Below are 22,861 nucleotides of genomic sequence, written 5' to 3'. Positions count from 1 at the left end.
ACTCTTTCCTAGAATTTCTTAGCAGCTAACCTCCTCCTTCTGCAAAAGAAACTTCACCATCCTGACTTCTGATTTTGTATAGCTTTTGTTATCTTGACTATGAGCAATGCTACCTTTACTAAACTTGTCCCACTAAAAGACTGATGAATCTCTTAATGTGATCAAACGATTTAGGTTAAAAATGACCTCTGTTTACTGTCAGATGTTTCAGGTGAGATTTAGAAAGAAGTAAAGGAAGAGGCCTCTTAAAGGAGCAAGGAATAACAAATTAGTTAGAGGGAGGAAGAAACTTGAATGGTTCAAAGAAAATATGTAATAGCCTTTAGCTAAGAAGCCTTAGTTCTGTGGACTGCGGAGCAGTCTGTAGAGCAGACATCTGAAATTTCTTGGAGGTAAAGAAGCTGTTACAGTCATATGACATACTGTCCCAGGGGGGGCAGCGAGGGGAATAAATCTGTACTTAATTAAAAACAAGCAACCAAAAAAACCCTAGAGTGTATGAATGTAAGTCCTAATATCAGTACTTGGAGTTCAGATCAATTCTGTAACTGAAGTACTAGGGAGGGAGTGTTTCCAGCACGAAGCCAGTTGTAAAGCTGAGCTCTATGATGAAGTTCTCTCTCTCTTTTTGTAAATATGCAGGCATTACTAATTCTGCATTGTTGCCTTAAAATTTGAGATTCCCTAAACAGCTGATTTCTTACTGACTTCAGAGGAACCTGTTGTGCAAAAATTCTTGTTTTGCCTCCTGGGGAATTAACAGATCATAATGGTGCACGATCGTGGTTACAACTATAAAATTCACCTTTCTTGCCTGTTTTTTCAGTAATCTCCTTACTCAGAACTGCTTTCTAGCCAGATCTTCACTATCAAAAAAACCCAAACGAATCCTAGCTAGCAAACAACTGGTTTTATTGTTTGTCCACATTTCAGGCTGCTTGCCATAAATTAGAATACACAATATACTAGAACTTAGAACACATAATGTAGAGTTTTTTTCCTAACCAGGTGATTCCTTGCTACATCGAAATTTTTGGAAGGGATGGGGATGGGGTGTTTAGTATCTTCATATGCCACCTAAACCATGCGTCAAGTCTTGGGGATGCTGGAGTTTTTATGCATAAGCAGACAAAGTGATGAAAGGAAAAATTTGAAGTGAGGAGTATTATTGAGAAAGCTGGTAGCTGTGAAATAGCACTTTGGTTTTAGCCATAACCAAATAAAAGCATGTATAAGCAGTAACAGATGACATATTTCTTCTTAAAGAAAAGGGATGAAAAATAAAATTTAAAAAATGTTTTCAGTTAAAAAATTTCAAAACTCAAGTCTTTGCTTGATGAGAACTCTTGTCATGGCAGAGACACTCAGAATTCACCACTTTCTGTAATCAGGTGACTGTAGTCTCCAATGACTGTATTGAGCAGTGCTATAACTGTTAACAGTTTATACCAAATGTACCTAATTGTGTTTGATTCCTGTTTGCTGGGGTTTTTCTATTGTATTCTATTGTACTTTGTCATTGATTCCCATCTTCCATTCTTTTTATTTAGTGTATGTTATAATATCAGTCTTCTGCTTGGCATCTGCAATGAGTCTATACAACTGTCTTGCAGCATTAATAGGAGAAATACCATTTGGGCAGTGCAGGTATTGTACACCTTTCAATTATTATAAATGTAAGGATTTTTTTGCGCATTTTCTGGTTGCTACTCAAATTAGTGTGAAAATCAAAGAACGGTTTAATTGTTTCCTGTGCAGTTTAGTGTGTGGGATTGTTACAGAAGAAAATTACAAGCCCCTTTAATAGATATTAAAGGTATTCATAGCATCATCAACAGTTAAAATAATGTTGTGGGAGATCTTGTGCATTACCTTTATTTGAAAGCATTGCTATAATCAAACTTGAAAGGATCTGCTTGGCCATCTGAGCTCGGTTTTACAAAATTCTGATTGCCTGTATGGTGTTCTCGCTTTGTTCGAGGAACTCTCTAAGGGGTGAGGAGTAAGGGATGTAAGGGATCCTGCACATACTTTTGTTTTCTTGGCAATGGGGATGCTAAATAGTTTCCAACTTTTAGTGGACTGTTTGAGCAAGTACTATGCTATAGGCAGTAGAGGGCTTTTTTTCCCCTTCATCTTAATCTGTACTGTACCTTCGACAGATGAAGTTTTAATTATTTTTTTTCCTGTGATGGCAACATGTTGCTCATATCCTCTGTGTTAGAAGTTAGTGGTTATAGTCCTAACTTGAGTAGCGGGTTATCAGTGTACAGATAGCCTCTTCTTACTACTCAGAGTTAAATATCCTGCAGGTATTTGTGAGTATGGGAATGTCCCTGTTTTCTTCCCCCGTGTTTTCACTTTAAAAAAACCTAATATTTAACGCAACAAATGGTTCTTTTCCCAAAAGAACAGTGCTTATAAGCTTGGAAGCCTAAGGCTATGTTTGCATGTTACTTACTACAGGATGTTAGTGCCAGGTGATCCAGTAGCGCATCAAAGATAGAGATCAGATAGAAAAGACAGTGGGTTTTGTGTAGGCTGCAGGACAGGCATTAGTTCTGTCAGTTACTATCAGTTCAAGAACTGTCCCAGAAGATTGAGTAGGCAGTGGAAACAGATACTGGCTCACAATTTGGCAATACATAGTTATTCCATTTCTAATCTTGTCTTACGTGTCCTAAAATTGATTTTCCTCGCCATCACCCCTTTCTGGAATCATGACATGACTATCCCTCACTGACATAGTTCTGTTGGCATAATGGTTACATTACAGAGATGGATTAAATAAATTCATCTGCTTGCTGCCTTTCCTGGATGTGTTTGCTAAAATTAGGACTGGTCATCAAAGCCCAACTTGGCTTACTGCCTGTGGGCATGTTTTTAATGCAGCCCAGAGAAGGACTGATACTGCAGTTGCAAGAGTAATGCCCTCTGAGCCTGAATGGAACAAACAGGCAAAGGAGAAGCTCTCAGGATGCAAACACCGTGTTGGCTTACGGACCCATGATGGCACAGGCATGTGTTTTGGCTGTTACAAGCTTTCTTTTTTAATTTAATAATTTTCTTTTAGGATTGCATGTTGCAACAAAACCATTGAAGTGAGGCTTATTTTTCTTGCTGTATTCTGCATAGCAGCAGCTGTTGTCTGGGCAGTGTTTCGAAATGAAGATAGGTAAGTGATGCCTTCTGACTTAAGAGAGTAATATGAGTAATCGTCATTAATGAACTCCCCATCGTTCCTGGAGCATGGCATCTTTCTAAACTCCAGTGCCGATTTAAAAAAAAGTTATGAAAGTATTTATGAAGCTTAACAGGCATGGGAATAATAGAGAACAAAACTATACTATACAAATATACTATACTATACAAATGAACTGTGTGGTAATTTGGAGTACAAAAATTACGAAGATGAGGAAGAACTAGCTGGATTGCTAGTGATTGCCACAGAGGGAAAAAAAGTGAAGTAGTAACATAGGGACCATAGGACCTTATGCTTCTTATGCTCCAGTGAAAGCACAGAACCACAAATACTCAAATATTTTAGTACAATCCTAAGTAGCATCTTGAGACAGATGTTAAGTAGGGCTTGCAGTCAACACCACCTGGTGAGCAAGTGAGCAATCATACAAGTGAACACCAAGGCCCTGTTACGGCCTCTTTTCAACTCATTTTCCCAGTAGTACACTGATAAAGAACAGTTACCTATTTATGATCAGAGGCTAGTGTAAATTGACCATCTTGAAACTAGTATTTTTGTGGTTTTGGTAGCAGTACTTCCTAAAAAACTAATTTCTTGCTTTCCAATCCATTTTGCGATCTTGCTATTTCCAGGAGAATCTAAAAGTGTTACTGTGCTTAGATTCCATCAGTAGTTTGAACAATGTGTAAAAAATGTGCTCTTATTTTTAGGTGGGCTTGGATTTTGCAAGATATTTTGGGAGTTGCTTTCTGCCTAAACTTTATTAAAACACTGAAAATGCCCAACTTTAAGGTACTGTAAGTTGCTTACCTGAAGAAAGTATTCTAATGCCATGAATCTGTAAGTTTAGTGTCAGGAAGTAGATTTTCAACACTTAAGAACTATATATTAAAAAAAATAAAAATCTTTACCATTTTTAATAATTAAGATAAATGAATCATGTTCTAAATATTATGCCAGAATAAACTTTGTGTGTGTGTTTTTTTTAACATGGTGGTACGGTAATAGTACTGGAATCTAACTATGTAGTCCTTGAAAACCTACAGTAATATTTTCTTCTTTTTTTGCCAGTCCTGTGTGATACTTCTAGGCCTTCTCCTTCTATATGATGTATTTTTTGTCTTTATAACACCATTTATCACAAAGGTATGTATGTGAATTTATCTTTAAAATAAAAACAGAAATGTTGTCTGGTCACTGGGGCAGTATTTTTGTGAGACAGATTAGTGTTTTCAGTATTCTCGATGCAGAAAAGATTCGGGTGTTTCCCCCCCCCCCCCCCATTTAAGGCAGCAATGGCTTCAAATTTCATCTTGTATGGTCTGTAGAGTGTAAATGATTGTGTAGGTTCCATAAATTTTGTTAAATTACTTGCGTTTTCGCCAGTCACATGACCAGAAGTAAGCTGTGCCCAATTGTGTGACAGTGTGATGATGAGAAATGACTGTCCTCCAGTTTTCTTCCTTCTTTTGCTTTTAACACCTGCATATTGGAACATGTTCTACTACTTTCTGCAGTGCTCATTTGCAGCGTAGCATGAGCTGTATGCAAGCGTACCTTCTTTTATTTTGAAGCAGAAAGCTCATAGTAAAAAAAGCTGACGCATTTTTATCTAAAACTTCCAGCTACATCTAGTGGATTTGTTGTGCTTTTTTTAAACAGTTATTTTAGGCTGGACTACATGTTTTTAATGCAAAACAATACTGTATAGTGCTGTATGATTCTAGTCCATTCCTTTTGATACACAGGATTTTTCCATTCCTGAATTGTAAGGTGAGGCACAACCAGTTTTTGTAAATGTAGTATGAATGTTTTGGTGTATTAAACCACTAACTTCTGAAAAATAACCTTAATTTCAGAATGGGGCAAGTATAATGGTTGAAGTTGCAGCTGGACCTTTTGGAAACAGTGAAAAGGTATGAATAGTTGTTTTAATATGTGCAACATACAAATACTGACACTTCGTAGCTAATTCATAGTGTGCTTTTCAGCATAACTTTCTCACAAAATATAGCCAGCTTCTGCTATTTTCTTTTAAGTATTAAATACCTGTTGACTTGGGTTTGATCCTAGAATGATGGAAACTTGGTGGAAGTCCCTACTGAACGCTCAGCTCCCCATGAGAAAGTAAGGATTGTATTTCAGATACTGGATTTTTAAATGATTCCCTCTGAAAAGACTATTCTTTTGGGGAAAACCTGACTGTCCAAATTTCTCTTCAGGGCCTGGATATCATTGATCAATACTCTGTAGTTAGGTTAATAATCCAGACTTGTTATTCTCATTATATGGTTAAATGTTGTTTTAACTTTTTTTTGGAGTGTGCGTATGATTTGTAAATCTGAAATTCCAGCTTATCTATTGCCTTAAGCTTTATCCATTCTCTATGTTGGTTTCTGGTTTTTACTTCAGGTTCTACCTATTTTGAGGTTCTGCGTTAACAATTAATTAATTACATTAAAACTGTTTATTAATTTAAGCAATCAAACAAAACCAAAATCCAAAACACCACAACGATTTAGATTAGATTTATGTGGGCTTCTAAAATAATGTTTTACAGTTACCTGTGGTTATTAGAGTGCCTAGACTTGAATACTCTGCATCGACACTGTGTGACATGCCATTTTCATTGTTGGGTTTTGGAGACATTATTGTCCCAGGTGAGCAAATGTTTTTGGCAATTGTAACTTATGATTAAATATTTTGGTTTTGATTCTCAACTGACTTATATTAGAGTTTATTCTACAAAGTAATTACTGAATGAAATGCAGCAGTTTGCCTTGATCTGTCAGTGCAGAATACAACAAAAGCCACAATATAAGAAAGCTTAGTATGTTACAGAACATTTAAATAGTGAAGGGTTTTTGCTTTTCTGTTGCACTGTATTGTGTAAATACAAGTCCCACAAATAAATTCAGTTGTCGGTATTAATTAAATCTCATAGAAATCTCACAGAAAGCAAGTATTCTGTGACTTCATAGTATTTTCATATCCTAGACTACCTAATTAGAGGTGAGGTAACAGAAAACATATTATCATGTTTTTCCATCTTTCTCAGAAGAGCTGAATTTTGCCATAGTTGGAGTCTTGAGCAAATTACTTAAGTCAGGCACAAAGCACCATCTCGTGAACAGTGTGCTCTACCTTTTCCTGTGATTTGTACTGAGGCAAAATTGCTGATTGTTAAGAGCGAGCATTGAAATCCTACTGAAGAAAAGCATTAAAGCTAGGCTGTTACTCTTCTGTATTAGTGCCTTCAAAATTGAAAATACTGCAAGGTAATTAGCTTGCTTAAAAAAAACCACACAAACTTTTAATACCAAGATCACTTGGCTCATATTTGCATTACTGTTTTGATTTTCAAGACTTACTGTAGCATGTCTTAAACTGGTTCTTGGCTTTCCAGAAATAAATGGGAAGAAGATAACATACAGTAATGGGAAGTCTTACTATACATTCTTTTTATGCTGCTTTGATTTGGAATATTAGGGAGAAGAGAATTCATGGCTAAATACTTCATTGATTTGCCTTTTTTTTTTCCCCCTCCCTCCTCCATCAAGGGCTTCTGGTTGCCTATTGTCGAAGATTTGATGTTCAAACAAGTTCATCTTCTGTATACTACATTTCCTGTACAATAGGTAAATCGTGATATTTCAGCAATGTTAATCTTCATGCTAGCTTTTTTCAAATGGCAGAACTAGATAGTTTTCTTCAGATAAAAGTTCAGTGTTGTCAAGAATCTCTTTATAATCTCTTTAATGTCCTTGCCCATATTTAAGGTGAGTATTCTTTATGGTATTCAGCTGCTTTGAGAAAGCTTGCAAATATAGAGCAACCTATTGTCCCTCTTCAGTTATATTAACAAGGAAGATACTACTTTAAAAGAAGTATTAATTCTGGCTTACTAAATGAGTGACAGTTTGAAAATTCACCTGTTCTTGATCGTGTATGTATAAATATCTTTTTATAGCTTATGCCATTGGTATGGTGCTGACTTTCATTGTTTTGGCGTTAATGAAGATGGGACAACCTGCCCTTCTCTATCTTGTACCATGTACACTCATTACTAGCTCGCTTGTTGCTTGGAGGCGCAAAGAGATGAAGAAATTTTGGAAAGGAAGCAGTTACCAGGTAGGCTGGATGCCTTGGGTATTTTGTTGTTAACTCCTTTGAGTATATGCTTTTCTAAGTACTTGGTAAATATATCACCCACAATCCAATTTTTGCTACTCTTAATGTTGGTTATCTTCTGGAACAACTATAAGGAAAAATAGTCTTTACTCTTAGAAAATCTTAGTCTAGTAGTTGACACGGCAGAACAAAGCTTAAGGGAGATAAAATAGCTGGTTCAGTACTCATGGGGAAAAAGTTATTTGTTCTGGTTTATTTTCTTTGAAATGTTTTTTCATGTTTTAACATTCCTCAGCTATCATTTTGATGTGGTATAGCATGAGTCACTGAACTAAGCATGCCGATTCCAATCTGCCCTAGTCCTGTATTGAGAGACAGTTCAAAAAAAGCTGGTGATCAACTAGAATTATAGAAACTTTCCATGCATCACTGGTGTCCTCCATGATCAGGATTATACGGAGCATTCAGCAACAAAATGGCTGGGTGGTTATACAACTGTTTTCTATCGCAGTGCACACTCCGTACACGCTGCCTTGGGTATTCTGCATTTCCCCCTTGATTATCTCTAGCACTACCCAGGAATTGCAGTCCTTAAAATCCCACCAGCTGTCTACCTCTGCCTGTTGACATTTGCACATTCCCTGTGATTTGACTTGCTGTACTGAGTGTGCCAGTAGCCCTTGTGAGCTGGCACTTATCGTAAGACAGACAAGTCTTGAGATGACTCTAAATTTTGTTGGAGACCTCAAGTCCAATATTGATTGAATTCAGCAACTATCTCCTGTATCTAGGCTGTGTTGAACTGTGCCCAGAGAATGGATAGTCTGATGTGAGGGGAGGTGGGTGATGTCAGCTGATGGTGGAAAGGAGCAGCTCCTGCTTTTTCAGTTTCTGGATTGCAAAATTTAAGTGGATCAATGGAAATAGAGGTGATGGTAATTCTTGTAAATGTAAAACTGCAGGCATGCAGCTCCTGTAGTAATATCAGCTAAATGCTACTTTTTGTTGATCTAATATTGTACACTTGCTTCAGCTGGAGGTTGGCTAGTTATGAAATTACTCAGGAGATCTTAAGCTTTAACTAGATACCATGTCTTTTTGTCTACAATATCAACTCTTCTCTTTTCATAGGTCCAATGAATAGAAACGTTTCTCTCTAGGTCAGAATGAATTTGGCTTAGCATGCATTTGTATATGAATTGGTGACTGTTTGCTATTCTAAAATAAACTGTGTCACATATATGTGAAGCCCAGTAACTCTGGGACTATTGGGGGCAAAGCTTTGCAATTTATTTTCCTCACTTGAGTTCTGAGTAAGATTGCCCTAAGTAAATCTGGCAAGTCTCTTTAGTGACAAAAATTTCTTGCACTTCCCATAGCAAAACTCATACTTGAAAGAATTATGTTGCCATAGTAGTTGTTGCATGTCCTTTCAACTGGTTTCTTGAAGGATTAAAACTGCTCTGAACTTCAGCTTGTTTTGAGGTCAGATGACTTAATTTCTGGCACAATTTAAAATATTGATTTCCACCCCCACTCCACCATCCCTCAGTTAAGACTTGTCTGTGATTGAACACCTCCGTGTAACTTTGCAAAATCCTATTTTTCTATAACTTTCTGAAGAACTTTTTCTGTATTACTTTTTTTTTCCCCCCAGAGGGTGTTATTCAAGTTGCACTCCCAGAATGCTGTAGGTTGATCTTTCTCATATGTTGTCCTCCCTCAAGATACATAAAGGTGTATCTTGAACTGTCCTTACTGAACTTACAAACAAGCAAAAAACAAACACACGCACAAAAAAACCCCAAAACCACAACTAAAAACAAAACCATGCAACCCCCAGGGTTGCAATCTCCAGCTTTCAGTGCTCATTCTGAGAAGGAAAGATATAGAAAGGTGACAGAAGACTGTTTTTTTGTGGCAACAATCGTCATTTGGACTGTAGCAGAGCTGCCCCATTGACAAGGGTGACCAGGTTTCTGTAGAGGTTTGCTTGTCCTCATGGGAACAGAGAAACCTTGCAGACTTGTTAGAGCAAGGTGTCCTAAGAATAGGACTACAGGAGCATATAGAGTGTATCAGGTGATTAAACTTCATGAATGCTGCTGTTTATCGGCTGTTAGTTAGCTTTTTTGAGTTTTGGGGTTTTCTGGTTTTTTTTGTTGTTGTTGTATATGATTTTAATAATGGAATGAATTTTATTTAGGTATCGGACTCCTCCAGGACGCCTTTGCTACAAGGTGTGATTATGGCCTTCTTTTAATGCAACTTTACGAATCATCTTATGGTTTCTTTTTTTGTTTTTTCCTCTCTGCTTCCTCTTTTCATTCTTTTTTGTGTCTATCTTCTTTGTAATTTAATGGAAAAGTGTAGAAGTGAAGATGAGCTATAAATCTGTTTTTGTTCTTAGGTGTTGGGTTCCCCCCCCAATCTTTAAAGGAATACACGAAAACTTAAGTAGCAATGGAGCCATGATTTCTAAGCCTGAAGGCAGGCTTTGTTTTCCTCTCTGCTCTAGGATTTCCCAAATCCCTAGGAGTGTCTTCAGATACTCAGAACTGGTGTTAGTTTCCTCTACTGTTACCTATATGGAAGTCCTTCACCTAATTTTTCTGTGCCAGTGCATTGACATGACCTGCTTAGTGCTAAACAACAATTTTGTTGTCCTCTGTTATAATGTTCAGCATTATAATTTGCCTTTAGTAACTGTGGCTACAGTCCCTCTATCACCTTACTACTCAACAGTATGCTTTATCCCATACTGTCTGCAATGCTTGCAGTGGGATGGGGAGCAAGGATTCGGACCAGCTTTTGCGGCCTTGCTGCTGCACAGCTTCTAGGCTGCAGCGAGAAGGTTTAACCTTAATAGGCTATAGCTCATGACTGCTAACACTGATGGTATTTATTTTAGCTGTCTGCTGTCTCAAGCACAGCATGGAGAGAGCAATGCAAGCTTTCAAATTTCAACTTCTTGCAAAGTTTAAGCATTTAAATATAATCTTGAATTATAGTCATCAGTGTAGAGTTATACATCTATTTATAAAGTGTAGCTTGTGTGCCCTATACACTGAAGACAATTTGAGATGGTGAACTCTGCCTAGGTCTTAAATTCTGAACTAAAATGTACTTTCCTAATTAGCTTCTTTCTTCTAATAAAGAGTACTTTAAGTCTCACTAAAAAGCCTTAACAATAAAGAAATTAGGTAGAAACCCAAGAAGACTTTAGGAGGTGGGAGGGGTTGAGTACAAATTAAAATCAGATGGCCAGACTGTATTTTTATAGCTTAAAATTCTTCTGTCCTGCTGTGTGCACTCAAGTTCTTGGATAGGATTGTTAAAATCACTTTTTCAGTTTCTACTTCATACATATGGGAAATACTTGACTCCTTCGGATAGCTCTGAGGTCCCATAATTTTTAGCTGAGAGTATTTCTGTTTCTGCATAACGATGGAGTCTTAAATTCTAGTTACGCTGTACATGGCGCTTTTATGGAGTAGTCTTGAGTTGCTGCACAGAAAAACATTTTAGCTATTCACTGAAGCACAGAGATTTCTTGGAAGAGTAACATACCTACTTTCCTATGACCAAATGGGCAGTATTGCTACTGTGAAGTGTACAATAAAGGTTTTTCTAGGTTTTCTGGATTGCTTATGCTCCTCATGTATGCCTGCATGATAAACTTATTTGATACTTATTTCCTAGTTATTGATTTAATTTAAAAATACTATTTGTTTTTTGTATCAGTACAGTCTATGAAATAATTTTAGTAACATCATGAAAAACCTAGTGGACTAATGAAACTTTGAAGTCTTCTAGGTAGAATAGCCTTGCAACGTTTTAGACTTTGTCAGTTTGAAGTGTTCTGCAAGCTTTCTTACCTCTCTTGGAAATAATAAATCAACAGATTTGTCACTGGCATGTTACTACTGCAATTTTAAATCACATTTTTAGATACTTGCAAATTAATAATAGCTCTAAGTTGTCAAGAATTACGTGAATGCAACATCATCAGAGTGAGTCTTGCAGTTACATGTGTCCATAGGTTCTACGTACTTTTACAGGTAGAATTTTGTGCTTCCATCTCTAGTTTGTTTCTCTGTGTGTAGTGTTTTGGGTTTTTTAATTTTGTTTTTTAATAATTCACCATGTTAGGAGACAGGTTAAACAAATGTTTTTTAGTTACAAAGCTATCTTGACACCCCCCCTTCTTAAAAACTGCCAGCAATTCAGACGTGAGAGAAAAGCTTCTGAATCACTTCCACTTAAAATGATCATCAGCTCTCCACAATGTACGGTCTGATTCCTTTGGCTCTTTTGAGGCTTCAAACAACTTTGTCCAGGATTTTAGCATGGTGCCTTCAGCTTGCTGCTGGTTGTTGTAAAGATTCCTGCAGCTTCTGCTGAGGCTTTGAGGATGGGGTTGTCCTGAGAGAGCCTACAATTGACATAAATCTGTGGAAAAAGCTGCTTAATGCAATCTTACCCTTTTCGAAAGTCATCTGTTGTCCCTGGCTTCAACTTGTGGGCTATTCTCCTTCTATGTGGTGGAGAGATTAGAAATGGGGTGGGGTGGCTTTTTTTTTAACTCGTAACATTTATGTCTATCAAAAAACTCCAAACACCCTTTATGCTCTACTAGCCATTTTGATTTTAAAGTTAACTTACAAATCTGATATATTAAGCAGAGACTTTAAAATTTAAATACAGGTGGTATCTCCAACATAAGTACATTTTGTGCTACTTACTTAAGAGAAGAATCTCTGACTTTGGGATACACTGAATTGTTGTGAATAGTGTTAACTCCTTCTTCTGGAAGCATCTTTTCAATTCAATAGGGAAACATTTTACAAAAATGCTTACCAAAACTACCTGCTGTATGCCAGCTGTTAGATGATCCTCCCTAGGATGAAGGAAGGTACATGGCATTCCTTGATGTAATGTGGTACTGTGTGGGGTTGGTTGTTGTTGTTTTTTCCCGTAACATATACTTCATCCTCATTCAAAATGACAGTTTGACTTCTGTAATTGTAGGGAGTGTTTTGCTTTGGATGACTTTTGATGTGGGTTTTTGGTCACAGTGCCGGGGGAAAGTTCTAGATACGCAGAAGTGAATGCAAGATTGTCGTTAGCATGGGAGCCTGGTGTTCCCTGCTGGACTGCGTGTGGGCGCAGCTGTTTGACAGAAGGGCAGGGCACCCTTTTACCACTAGGCAGGATATGCCACTCCGGAAGAATGTATGTAGGGTTTTCTCCGTTTGATGCTGAAAGCATTATGCCCTTGTGCTGGTAATCCTGCCATGCTGGGCATATGAGCTCCTGGACACCTATTTTTCAGCATTAGTTTTACTGCTTCTGTATTTTCTGTCTCTGGTTGTCAGCTGTCAAAACTGTCCAATCCTTGGCCTCTTGTTAATTACGCTTAATTCCGAAGCCCTCAAACGGATGGGTCTCGGTTTGTCATGCTAACAGATGTGTGTATTACCTCTTACCTATTCAATGCCTTGTCCCAGGGAGGAAAGGAGAGGCTTCGCTGCCTTCTAGGAATACAGCAATGGATAGGGAAACAGGCTGCTTTTTAGTCAGGAAAAGTACAACGTTGTTGTGTGTTATTCAGGTGACCTAATCGATTACATTAATTGGAAAGTATAATCAGTCTCTATAATAATCCGGTTTAGATTCTCTTTTGTTGCGGGACTTTACAGTTCCATTTCCTTTATCCTTTTTAAAATAAAAGGAAAGTTTACAAAGTAATGTTGCCAATATAGTCGGCTTTTACTAACTGCAATATAGCTAGCTTTTACTGCCATGAAAAGAGAAAGCTAGTCTTCTCTATGTGAGCTATTGCTTGCTACCTGTAAATGTTAGGAGGGACCGTAGGGTCTATTTCCAGTTCTCCAAACTCTTTCTTTGAAAAATTGGCTTAACTCCAATCAGGTTTTTTTGTTCTCTGTATTTAATAGAGGCGCTTTTGACTCATAAGTCTAACTTCTTGTAGAGGACTTGGATCCTTGGTTGGAGAACGTGTTTGAAGTGGAAAGCATTAGCTAAAAGAGCTTTGATTATTTGGCTTGAATACTTTCCTGAATCTATAAAGGACTTCCTATCTGTATGCTGCTAAAATGCACTCTAACACATGTTTAATTGTATTTCTCTTAGCTAACAAATACTTTGGACCAATGGGGGCAAAGCAATATTTCTTTATAAAGAGCCATCTCTTTTTTTTCTTGTTTGTTTTTCTTCTTTTTGCATTTAGATGATGGAACACCTGGATTATACAGGAAATGACGAGAGCACAGCATCAGCCAGTGAACAGCCTGGAGGACAATAACATGTAGGATCCTGATTTAAAATAGTATTCAAATTTTCTACAAATGAATTACAGTAAATTTGGTGAAGTTTTACAATAGAGTATTTCCAACTCTGTGTAAAAGGGTTTTTTACTCCCGCAACTATATTTTTATGGAAAATATTGTTAATAGCATAAAAGTAATCAAAATATTTGCATTTTTACAGCCAAACCATGGCTAGTAAAACTGTGCCTTATTTCGATTTAAATAAAAGGATATTTTCTATGCAATTTTCCAAATGTGTTTCTATACAGTATATTTTTATAAAAGTTTCTTGCCCATATCAGTTGGATGCATAAAATGTTTTCTTAATTTTGATTAAGACTAGTCAAGTTTCATTTAAAAATGAAAAAAAAAAAAAAATCCAGTACCCTTCATAGGATTCCTTTCCAGATTTGGAACGCAAAGATTGGTAGTAATGTAACTATAGCAACTAAAGAATGAAACTGTAGTTCTGTTACTACAAGTAATTGAATAAACACTGTGTATGTTAGTCTAAGTACAGTGTAAGCCATAAATAGATAACAGGGCAAATTTAGCTTGGGGTTGCAACACCCCACCCCCTCCCCCAGTATCACTGGTTTATGCCTTAATAGTGAAAATTAAACTTTGATGCAAGTCTTTGGATTATACACAATGCCAGCCGTTTCAAAAAAATAAAAAGGGGGAGGTACTTACAGAGTGGTCCTGGAAACTTAGGTGCAGCTCCTGGAATAGCTGACAAACAAGGTGGTGCGAAAGGCAAGAGGGTTTTCGCTCAAGAAGTGCTATCTGGGGCGGGGGGAGAGTGTATGTGAGGGTGTGTGTGAAACGTTAACTCTGGCCTGGTTCTTCTCCTACTCATTGAGACAGGTCTATATTTGTGGTATTCATTTGGCTGTGGATCAGTTGAAAGAGATGGGGGAAGACAGGACAGCTTTTTTTTTTTTTTTTTTTAGCTTTTGCATCTAAACCATACTTTTTTTTAAAACTATTCTTGAAAATTCTTCGCAATTGATAGACAAAACAACAAGTTTGAATAGTGGTAGTAGTGCCTGTGTTAGTTAAAACCGATGCATGTGTTTAACTTGTTTAATCTTAATTTGTTTTAGCTTTTAAATACTTGGAAAAGGAGAAACAGTTTGAATTGTTAGTTTGCATTTAGAAGAGTTTGAATCAGACACTTTTTCTTTTTTCAGGAAACTGCAAATTGAGGGGGGTTAGGCGTACAAAATTTGTATAGCTACAATGCTAGCACTTGACACCAAAGAAAATTGGAGAAGGCAACAACAGGAAACCACTGAGTTTGCTTAGTGCTAATGTCAGGTAGTCGTTAAAACATTTTTCCTATTCTTTAGATGAATGTCATTCCTATAGTCAGTGCAAGTTCAAGAACCCTGGAGAAAACAACCGAATAAGCACATGCTGGGCAATGGCAATGCAGGCTTTCCTGTACTGCCTCACGTAAGTGCCTCGGTGTTCATCTGAAGGTCACCTCTAGACATTTGTAGTTTGTTTGCGGCATGTTGGCTCAGGAAAACTTACCCAGATTAAATCTAGTTTAGCTAGATTTACTTTGGAAGTATACTAATTGAGAGAATTGTAAGTCTATACTGGGAGTTAACAAAGACTTGCTGCAAATTCACCGCTTTACGTAATTTATATCAAGTGTAAACTTTTGTTCACAAGAGTCAGGAGCAGACAAACTTGCAGCCCGAGTATGTTGTTGCCATTTTCACAGATTGACCATGGTGCCAGTTGATACGGGTAAGATAACCACCTTGTTTGCAACTTCCCTAAGAAAATAGGAATTACAAACAGTTTTCATACATTAGTAGTTGCCTTTCTTGACTAATCTTGAACTGACAGCCTCAGAGTACAATGATCTTGTACACCATCTTCAATTTTTATTTGATTGGCACTTAATAATAAATTACAGCATACCTCAGTGTTACAATAGCAGAGTGAAAACTTGTTTTCTGATGTGTTGTCATGGCCTCTGACAAGCCCAGTGTCTGCCGAAGTTAAATGGTTATGAAATAGTTTCTGAAAATCCTTAAGGGATACAGAGTCATAACTCATTTGAAGTCATGCACAACTCAAAGCCCTCAGAAGCTTCACAAATCTATGTAATATGACTCCTTTTTCTCTTTGAAATCTTCTGCGTGGAGGACTTACTAAATTTTCAGCTATAAATTATAATGGAATTGTATAAAGACAGATGACCTTTGCAACTAAGCAGCTGGCTGTAGAAACTTTGTCTTGTACTGTCCCTAATGATGCTCCATGCCTGATCATGCCTGAGGTTTCACACACATGTGCTGCAGTTTAATGGGATGTAAACTAACTTTTTTCTTTCAAATGCTTAGGTGCTTTGTTTACAAAAATTAAGAATGGAGTTTAAAATTTTATATAAATAATAAGTTAGTATTGACTACTGAAATGAGTTTTTTATAAGTTCAATAGAACTGATTGCAACACTCTTAGCAATTTTGAATGCTTTTAATACTAAATTTGGTTGGGCTAAACACTATGTTAAAAGTCTTTTTAGTCATACTTTAATATAAAAATCTTACTACTTTTTCATTGTATGTTTACTGACAACAGGCCCCTTCCTTATGACTCTTAAGTTATCACTTTAAGTGTGTTATTAATAAATGTTACTTGGAAAACAAAGTTGAGTAATTGCTTTGTTCTGACTCATCTTTTTCATACTGTGAACATTCATGGCAAAACAGTTAACACTTCATAATACCAGGAAATTAATAATTCATGATACAACCCCATAAATACGTAGTTTTCATTTTTATCCATCCCACCTGATGTATCAAAGTTGTTTTTCTGTTTGTAAATACTGATGTGGTGGGTTTGGTGGATTGCTGCTTTTTTTTCTCTTTTTTTTTTCCAGGTGCAGGGAGGAGAACTGATGTCTGTCAGTTGAGCTACATTAATTTCACTGGTCTAACTCAGCAAATGCTTGTTGCACAGTTGTTAGTCATGGGGCTCTGTGAAAGTATACCTGACAAACAACGAGTTAGAAATTTAACAGGTGCAAACTTCTTGATGGTAACAAGCTTACTAGCATTCAGCCCAGGAAATAGTGCTGCAGAATGTACTTAGCTGTAGATATGAAGGACAAGAAAAAGCCAAGCTTCAGCCAACCCAGGCTGGGTTGGAAATGTAGGCAGGGGGGAAAAAAAAACAATCATTGAACCTGAATACATTTGATATGTGATCCTTGAGACATCGCTAGAACCCTGTGATAGTGTGTTTCTATTTAAGGTGTGTTTAAGTATTTTAAACCTCTTCTGTTCATACACTGAGGGTTCCAGTAGCACTGAGTCACAGTAATTGAGAACTGGGAGAAAACTCTCCAAAATGATCTTTGAATTTACTTATTTTAAAAAGTAGAGAAGTTAGGCAGAACAGGCACAGCTGCAATCAGCAAACTTGTTTTTCACTGTCTGTTCCCCATGCATTTCGTTTTTAAGGCTGGTACACTTGGCATTTCTGCAAAACTACAGATCTCAGAGGCTTCAAAATTGCAAGCAGGAGAGAGGTATTTTCTTCTAAGAGAGTTACCATTAGTAGTTAACAAGTGCTTGCCTGTTAGATCGGTCCAGTCTTTACAGCACAATTCCATTTAGACATAAGAAAAAACTTCTTACTGTGAATGTGGTCAAACACTGGAGCAGGTTGCCCAGAGAGGTTGTGGAGTCTGAATCCTTGGAGGTGCTCAAAACACAAGTGGACACAGGCCTGGCAGCCTGCTCTGAGCAGGGAGGTTGGACTAGGCAATCTGTAGAGGAGCCTTCCAACTTAACTGCTCTGATTATTAAGGCATTTTTCTGTTCTTTTTCCAGCCTGAATAATCTGCAGTATTTTTTTTTTCACTTCATAGAAAAACTCAAATTTTTTATCACCACAACATGGGTTTGATTTTCACTTGGAAGAATTTACTTCTACTAAACTGTTAGATTTAAGCGTATTTAAAAGTTGACTTTGGATTTGTAATGCTTTCAGAAGCTAAAGCACTGTTTGTTGGTTTTTTTTTTTTTCAGTAGCCTATATAGCACATTTTACTGTGTGAATGATTATCTTCCTAATTTTTTAAGAAAGGAGAGCAACTCAGACTGTTATCCCTTTTGCCAGAAGTGAGTGATCAAAGTTCAAGGTTTTGTGTTCTTGAGAGGCTGATGATGGAGGCTCAGGTATCTCTGGAATCCCTCTTATTTATTAAAGAATGTGCAAGTTCCTGTTTCCCTGAACACAGAGGGCATCAAATAGCTGAGAATAGTTTTTTGCTTGCAGCTCAAAGACCAAGAAAGTGTTTAGATGAAAGAGCTTCCTTTCAGCTTTCTCCTAGGAGTGTGCTCACAGGTATTCTGCTGTCTGGTTTTCTGTTCCCCTTTCCTTGCTTGTGCACATACTCACCTCCTTTCTTTTCTCCTCTTTCCTATGTGGGGTAATACCAGCATGTTTTGAAGTGTCTTTGCACATTACTTTGTCTTGGACAATGTATGTGCCTCCGTTCCAGTATGGAGATCAGTGTTTATGAGGAAGTTGAATCCTTTGGACTCTCTTAAAACAAATGCAGCGGTCATACGCACCAGCTCAATCCACCCGTAACAATAATTTAAAACAACAGCTTATCTTCTGCACATCCTTATCTGTGTTATGATCCCACTGACTTTCTGGGGTGGCATTAAAGTTGGTGCAACAGCCCGCCTTAGATTTGAAAAACAAAAATAAAGGAGGCTTCGAACAGTTTTTTCAGAAACTGAAATGTGCTTATGCTGGCTCTCCTTGTGATTTGCAGAAAGGCTACTAGAATCTATCAACTTCTGTATTATACATGCTTGGGAATACAAGGAAACATAACAGGTGTTGGTACAATTCAAAGTTCAACAATAACTCAGTTAAATTAATTTCAAGCTTTATTGCAATGTGTTCTTATCAAGGCTGCAAGAGAAGTTGGCATCCTTTTAATTAATGTTTCTTTCAAAAGGTAACAGATTATAGAGGGAGATTGATCCATCCTCGTGGATTAAGCAACTAACTGCAGAAAACTAGCAAACGGGTATTTCTCTGGTAGGTATTTCTCTATTAGCTGATTTTAAAACTAAATTTTAAAAATAACTATGGAAAAAAGAGCAAATGCACGCCCATTGGAATCTCTAAGAAATGGAATGGCATGCCTCTGCAAGACAAAAGTGTGAAAGTTGCTTTTGCTCTGGAGATAACAGGCTAGAGGTTTGGCTGAATTCAGCAACTCAAAAAGTAAGGCAGTTAATGTTCATTATGGTATTTTTATGGGAACCAGCTTAAACACAAATATCTTAAGGCGGATGGTCAGTTGCCATCCCAGTCTTGCTTTCCAAAGTAGGTGGGTGCAGGCTAACACTTACTTCAAGTTTCCTATGTTTGCATGCTGGGAAACTGCTTTATGAAGGAATAGAAGCAGTTTTGCATACCTGCAAGCTTCAATGGCAATTTTCCCACTTGATTATGGGGAGAAGTTCTCCGTCTTTCTTTAAGGGGGTAAATCACACTGATTTAAAAACATGCATTTGGATTGTTTAGGTCCTCACGCTTCCAGGAATTCCACATTTCACAGAGAGGAGCATTTGCTAAGCAGCATATGAATAATCAGGTCTTTAAGACCTACATAAGGGCTGAGTTTAGATAGTAAATTGTAGTAGCTGCTAAAAGCAGAGCTGAAAACTCATCATTGGTTTTGTTCAACTGTAAATCATGTTGGGGGGTGGGGGGGGGAGGCATTTTAAGGGAGCAGAGGCCATGTTAATTTTTGAAACAGTTCAGTGAAACAGGGAGAAATCCAGCCAATCATGTTTCAGTGCTTGTAAAATAAGTATTTTTTAATCAGCTGTATTGTGTAACCTTAACCAATGGTACTTCTGACTTTCTAGAGTTCTTTGACATATGTCAGGGGTGGCTTACCACATAGGAACATGTGTGACATGTTTGTAGGGCTGATGAAGGGAGCCCACCTGACTTAGACTGTCATATTCAGGGGTGTATGCAGGTTTTGCAGCATAATGGTGTAAGCGTGGGGCCCTGGAGAAGTGCCTCTGAGCAACTCCGCACACTGGAGTCTGCCGCTGGCACCAAGCAGATGGTCACTGTCAAACAAGAATTCAAAGCTGGACAGTTAACACCAGTCCTGCGTAGGGTCACCTAAAATTTCACCTTTTGATTATGCAGTACATATCCCTGGATTAAAAAATATATATCTCTATAAAAATATAAAGAAAGAGAGCTCTGTAAGGATAGCTGTGGACTTGGTTCTGATTTCTAAAATTCAGGAAGCAGTTGGTTTGGCCTGCTGCTGCCGCCGCTTTGCCCCGCTGCTTTGGGCAGCACGGTCGTGGAAGGAGATGCTGCACCTCTGCTTCTTGCGCATGGAGCATCTCTACGCAAAGGCCACGTCGCTACCTGTCCACCATGCACCAGCTCAGCTGCTAACAAGCTAAAACTCCAAACAAGAACTTGTGAGCCCAAAGATTGTATCAGGAACAGTTTTCACAGAGCAGCTTTGCACAAATCCTATGTAAGTTCTGGGGGGGAGAAAGTTCAGGTGGAGCAAAACGGGCAGAAAGTGGCTTCAGGTTTTTTTTTTAAAGTAGGCTGCGATAAAATCTTGCAAAGGGTCCCCATTATGATGTAAATGTCCCCATGCTGTTCCTGGCAGCTACTGGTTTTACGCATGTAAATGGAGACATTTGGAGGCACACCCTTGGCAGTTTCGTGCAAGGCTTCGGCCTGTGTTGGTTAAGCTCTCAAACACTGTTTTCTGAGCAGTAAGTAATGTATCATATTCCCAAATACAGGCTATGCTTACATTATACTTTAGATGATGGGTTGGGTAACGTATCTGTTTTTGTACACTTACGGAGCATGTAGAAGGAAAGACCGCGCGTTCACAGCTACTGCGTGCACTCAATTATCTTATTAACTTGAATATTCCTTCCTATTAATATGGAATATCTTTAATGCGGATTTAAGAACTGGAAAACCCACAGTCTCATTTGCCTAACTTGGCTGTGACAAGACGCACTGCAAAGCCAAACCCGAGTTACTGGTTTTGCACCCGGAGCTTGGCGCGTTAGGTCATCGGGCCCTCCGCGCTGCCACCAGAAAGCCGCTCTCCTTTCCTAGTGCTGCTGGCGATTTGCCAGCCCCAGAAGAACGGGGAAGCACTGCAAAACTGAGAAGCCTCACATGGCTTTCCCTGCATCTGCATTGCAAAGTAAATGGCTGACTTTGTAAGTGAAATGAGTGAAATAATGCTCTGGCCCTAAGTTAACAGGCTAAATGCAGTGGAAACACCCTGGTGCTGTTGTGAGGGGCCTCGGGTTAGAGGGGAGCTGAACTGCACTGGTGCCTTTGGGCGATACCCGCCGGCTCCCTTATCCCTGAAAGCATGCCGTCTCCGTGTTCCCCTCTTGTAACTGCTTCCGACAGTAAGATGTCAACGCTATTTTGCCAATTTTAATGCATGAGCGGTTCTGTTACTTTAAAGACGTGCATTGCTTGTGAGATTGGAATCTAAATCAGTTACAGGGGATAATTTGTTTTATGCAAAATTAACTTTTTGTACATTATTTTTCTCTACCTAGATCTTAAATTTGCACTAGATTTTATGACCTATTTCTTGAATGTCCAGCTGAGGCACTAGTTTCCTTTGAGGGAATACATACCTTCTCAGCTGTTAAAAGTCAACCCATTGCTCAGACTAACTACTGGGTTTTGAAGAACCCTGGTGATAGTGCAAAATATTAATAAACCTATGGGAGCTCTTCAGAAGGTGTGTAAGGGTGGAGTGTACCACATACCAACAAAGTAACCAAAATTTCTGAACAGTTGAAAAACTGTAACATTACAGATTTTTTTTTTTTAGTTTTATTTTCTCTGGCTTCAATGGAAACAAGCCTCTTCCTTTTAGGTTGTACTTCCTAAGTGTTGTGAGTAACAGCAGTAAGCTGTTTTCTACTCCATCCCATTTTGAAACAGCATATTTTGAATTGCTGACAAGTTGTGTGTGTTTAATGTTACTTGGTGTATTGTCCGAGGAGGTATTGGGCAAAATATTTTCACAGAAACTCTGCAACTCCAGCACTAAAAAAACCTTTCACAAATAATGGAGGGGACTTAGAGATCCCATTAACCTGTGCTACCCTACACTTTTTTTTGCCCTACTTGACAAATTTCAAACTTTCATGTTGAAAAAAATGAGTATCTTCAGTGTTCAGGAGTAGCGGTCAGAATGTAAACTGGTGAGTTGCCAATTTAGCTAGACCACTGGTTTGCCTAGGTAGATCAGAAATGGACAAACCGGGGGTGTGTGGGTGAGAATTCACCCTTGTTGAAAGAATACAAAAAGTGAATCAATAATACCTCTTTTCTGCCAAAGGTGACTTTAGTAAGGGACAGAAATGGTTTCTACACAGAGTCTGTTTGATCTAGAGTAGGACATTAACTAGATGTCCTTATCACTTGGCATTTGCATCTGATTTAACTATATGAACGCCAGCATTATTTTGAACAACTTTAAAAGAACAGCTGCAGAATAACAGAGCAAATCTCTGGTAAAACTTATTACGGAGTCAAAAAAAGTCAAAACAGATTACTTTTATTTAATGGTAATTCATTTAATTTCTTACAAAGAGGAATGCTGTATTTTAATTTTTTCTTTCTGTGCATGAGTCAGTATTTCATCTATATGAGGGTGAGTGAGTAATCAAACAGCCTCATCCTGGCTACTGGATATTGCAATATTGAGATAAGGGCTTCCTTAGAGAGGTTTCTTGTAATCCTTTAGCACTTATTGCAGTGCGATCAAGTTACAGCTGGTTTAATGCAATGTAAAACCTATTAAGGTTGACATCACAAATTTTACTAGTTCTGGTGATGATTACATAACAAATAATTACTCAACATAAAGTGCCAGTGACAGACTGATAGTTTGCTTTGAGATATAAAAATGAGATACAGGAACCACATAGCAAAAGGAGTTTTGTTTAAACCAGTTATATTCCATTTCAGATAACAGAAGCTTGCTTCAGGTTAAAGGTCCTTAAATGCAATAAGGTATAAAATAATGCTTCATTATTTCCTTCTAATTCACAGCTGACAGTTGTTGATCTGGAAGAAGATACCGGAGGAATTTTGAGTTGACTAT

At 37.9% G+C, this 22,861-nt stretch overlaps 1 protein-coding gene across 1 annotated transcript in view; it reads left to right on the top strand.

The window, feature by feature from the left end:
- Nucleotides 1-13,910, top strand: part of SPPL2A (signal peptide peptidase like 2A) — a gene marked incomplete at its 5' end in the record, with an annotated part of 23,241 nt that extends 9,331 nt beyond the window's left edge. Inside the window, 11 exons of the mRNA XM_010290768.1 lie at nucleotides 1,551-1,647; nucleotides 3,074-3,175; nucleotides 3,913-3,994; nucleotides 4,274-4,348; nucleotides 5,062-5,118; nucleotides 5,276-5,329; nucleotides 5,763-5,862; nucleotides 6,763-6,840; nucleotides 7,173-7,333; nucleotides 9,540-9,573; nucleotides 13,587-13,910. Of these exons, the coding sequence (XP_010289070.1) occupies nucleotides 1,551-1,647; nucleotides 3,074-3,175; nucleotides 3,913-3,994; nucleotides 4,274-4,348; nucleotides 5,062-5,118; nucleotides 5,276-5,329; nucleotides 5,763-5,862; nucleotides 6,763-6,840; nucleotides 7,173-7,333; nucleotides 9,540-9,573; nucleotides 13,587-13,618 (872 nt within the window). The remainder of the gene's footprint in view (nucleotides 1-1,550; nucleotides 1,648-3,073; nucleotides 3,176-3,912; nucleotides 3,995-4,273; nucleotides 4,349-5,061; nucleotides 5,119-5,275; nucleotides 5,330-5,762; nucleotides 5,863-6,762; nucleotides 6,841-7,172; nucleotides 7,334-9,539; nucleotides 9,574-13,586) is intronic.
- Nucleotides 13,911-22,861: the final 8,951 nt, after the last annotated feature.

This window comes from Phaethon lepturus, unplaced genomic scaffold (assembly GCF_000687285.1).
Source record: "Phaethon lepturus isolate BGI_N335 unplaced genomic scaffold, ASM68728v1 scaffold9317, whole genome shotgun sequence".
Classification (NCBI taxonomy): domain Eukaryota; kingdom Metazoa; phylum Chordata; class Aves; order Phaethontiformes; family Phaethontidae; genus Phaethon; species Phaethon lepturus.
This window is presented reverse-complemented; position numbering and strand designations above follow the sequence as displayed.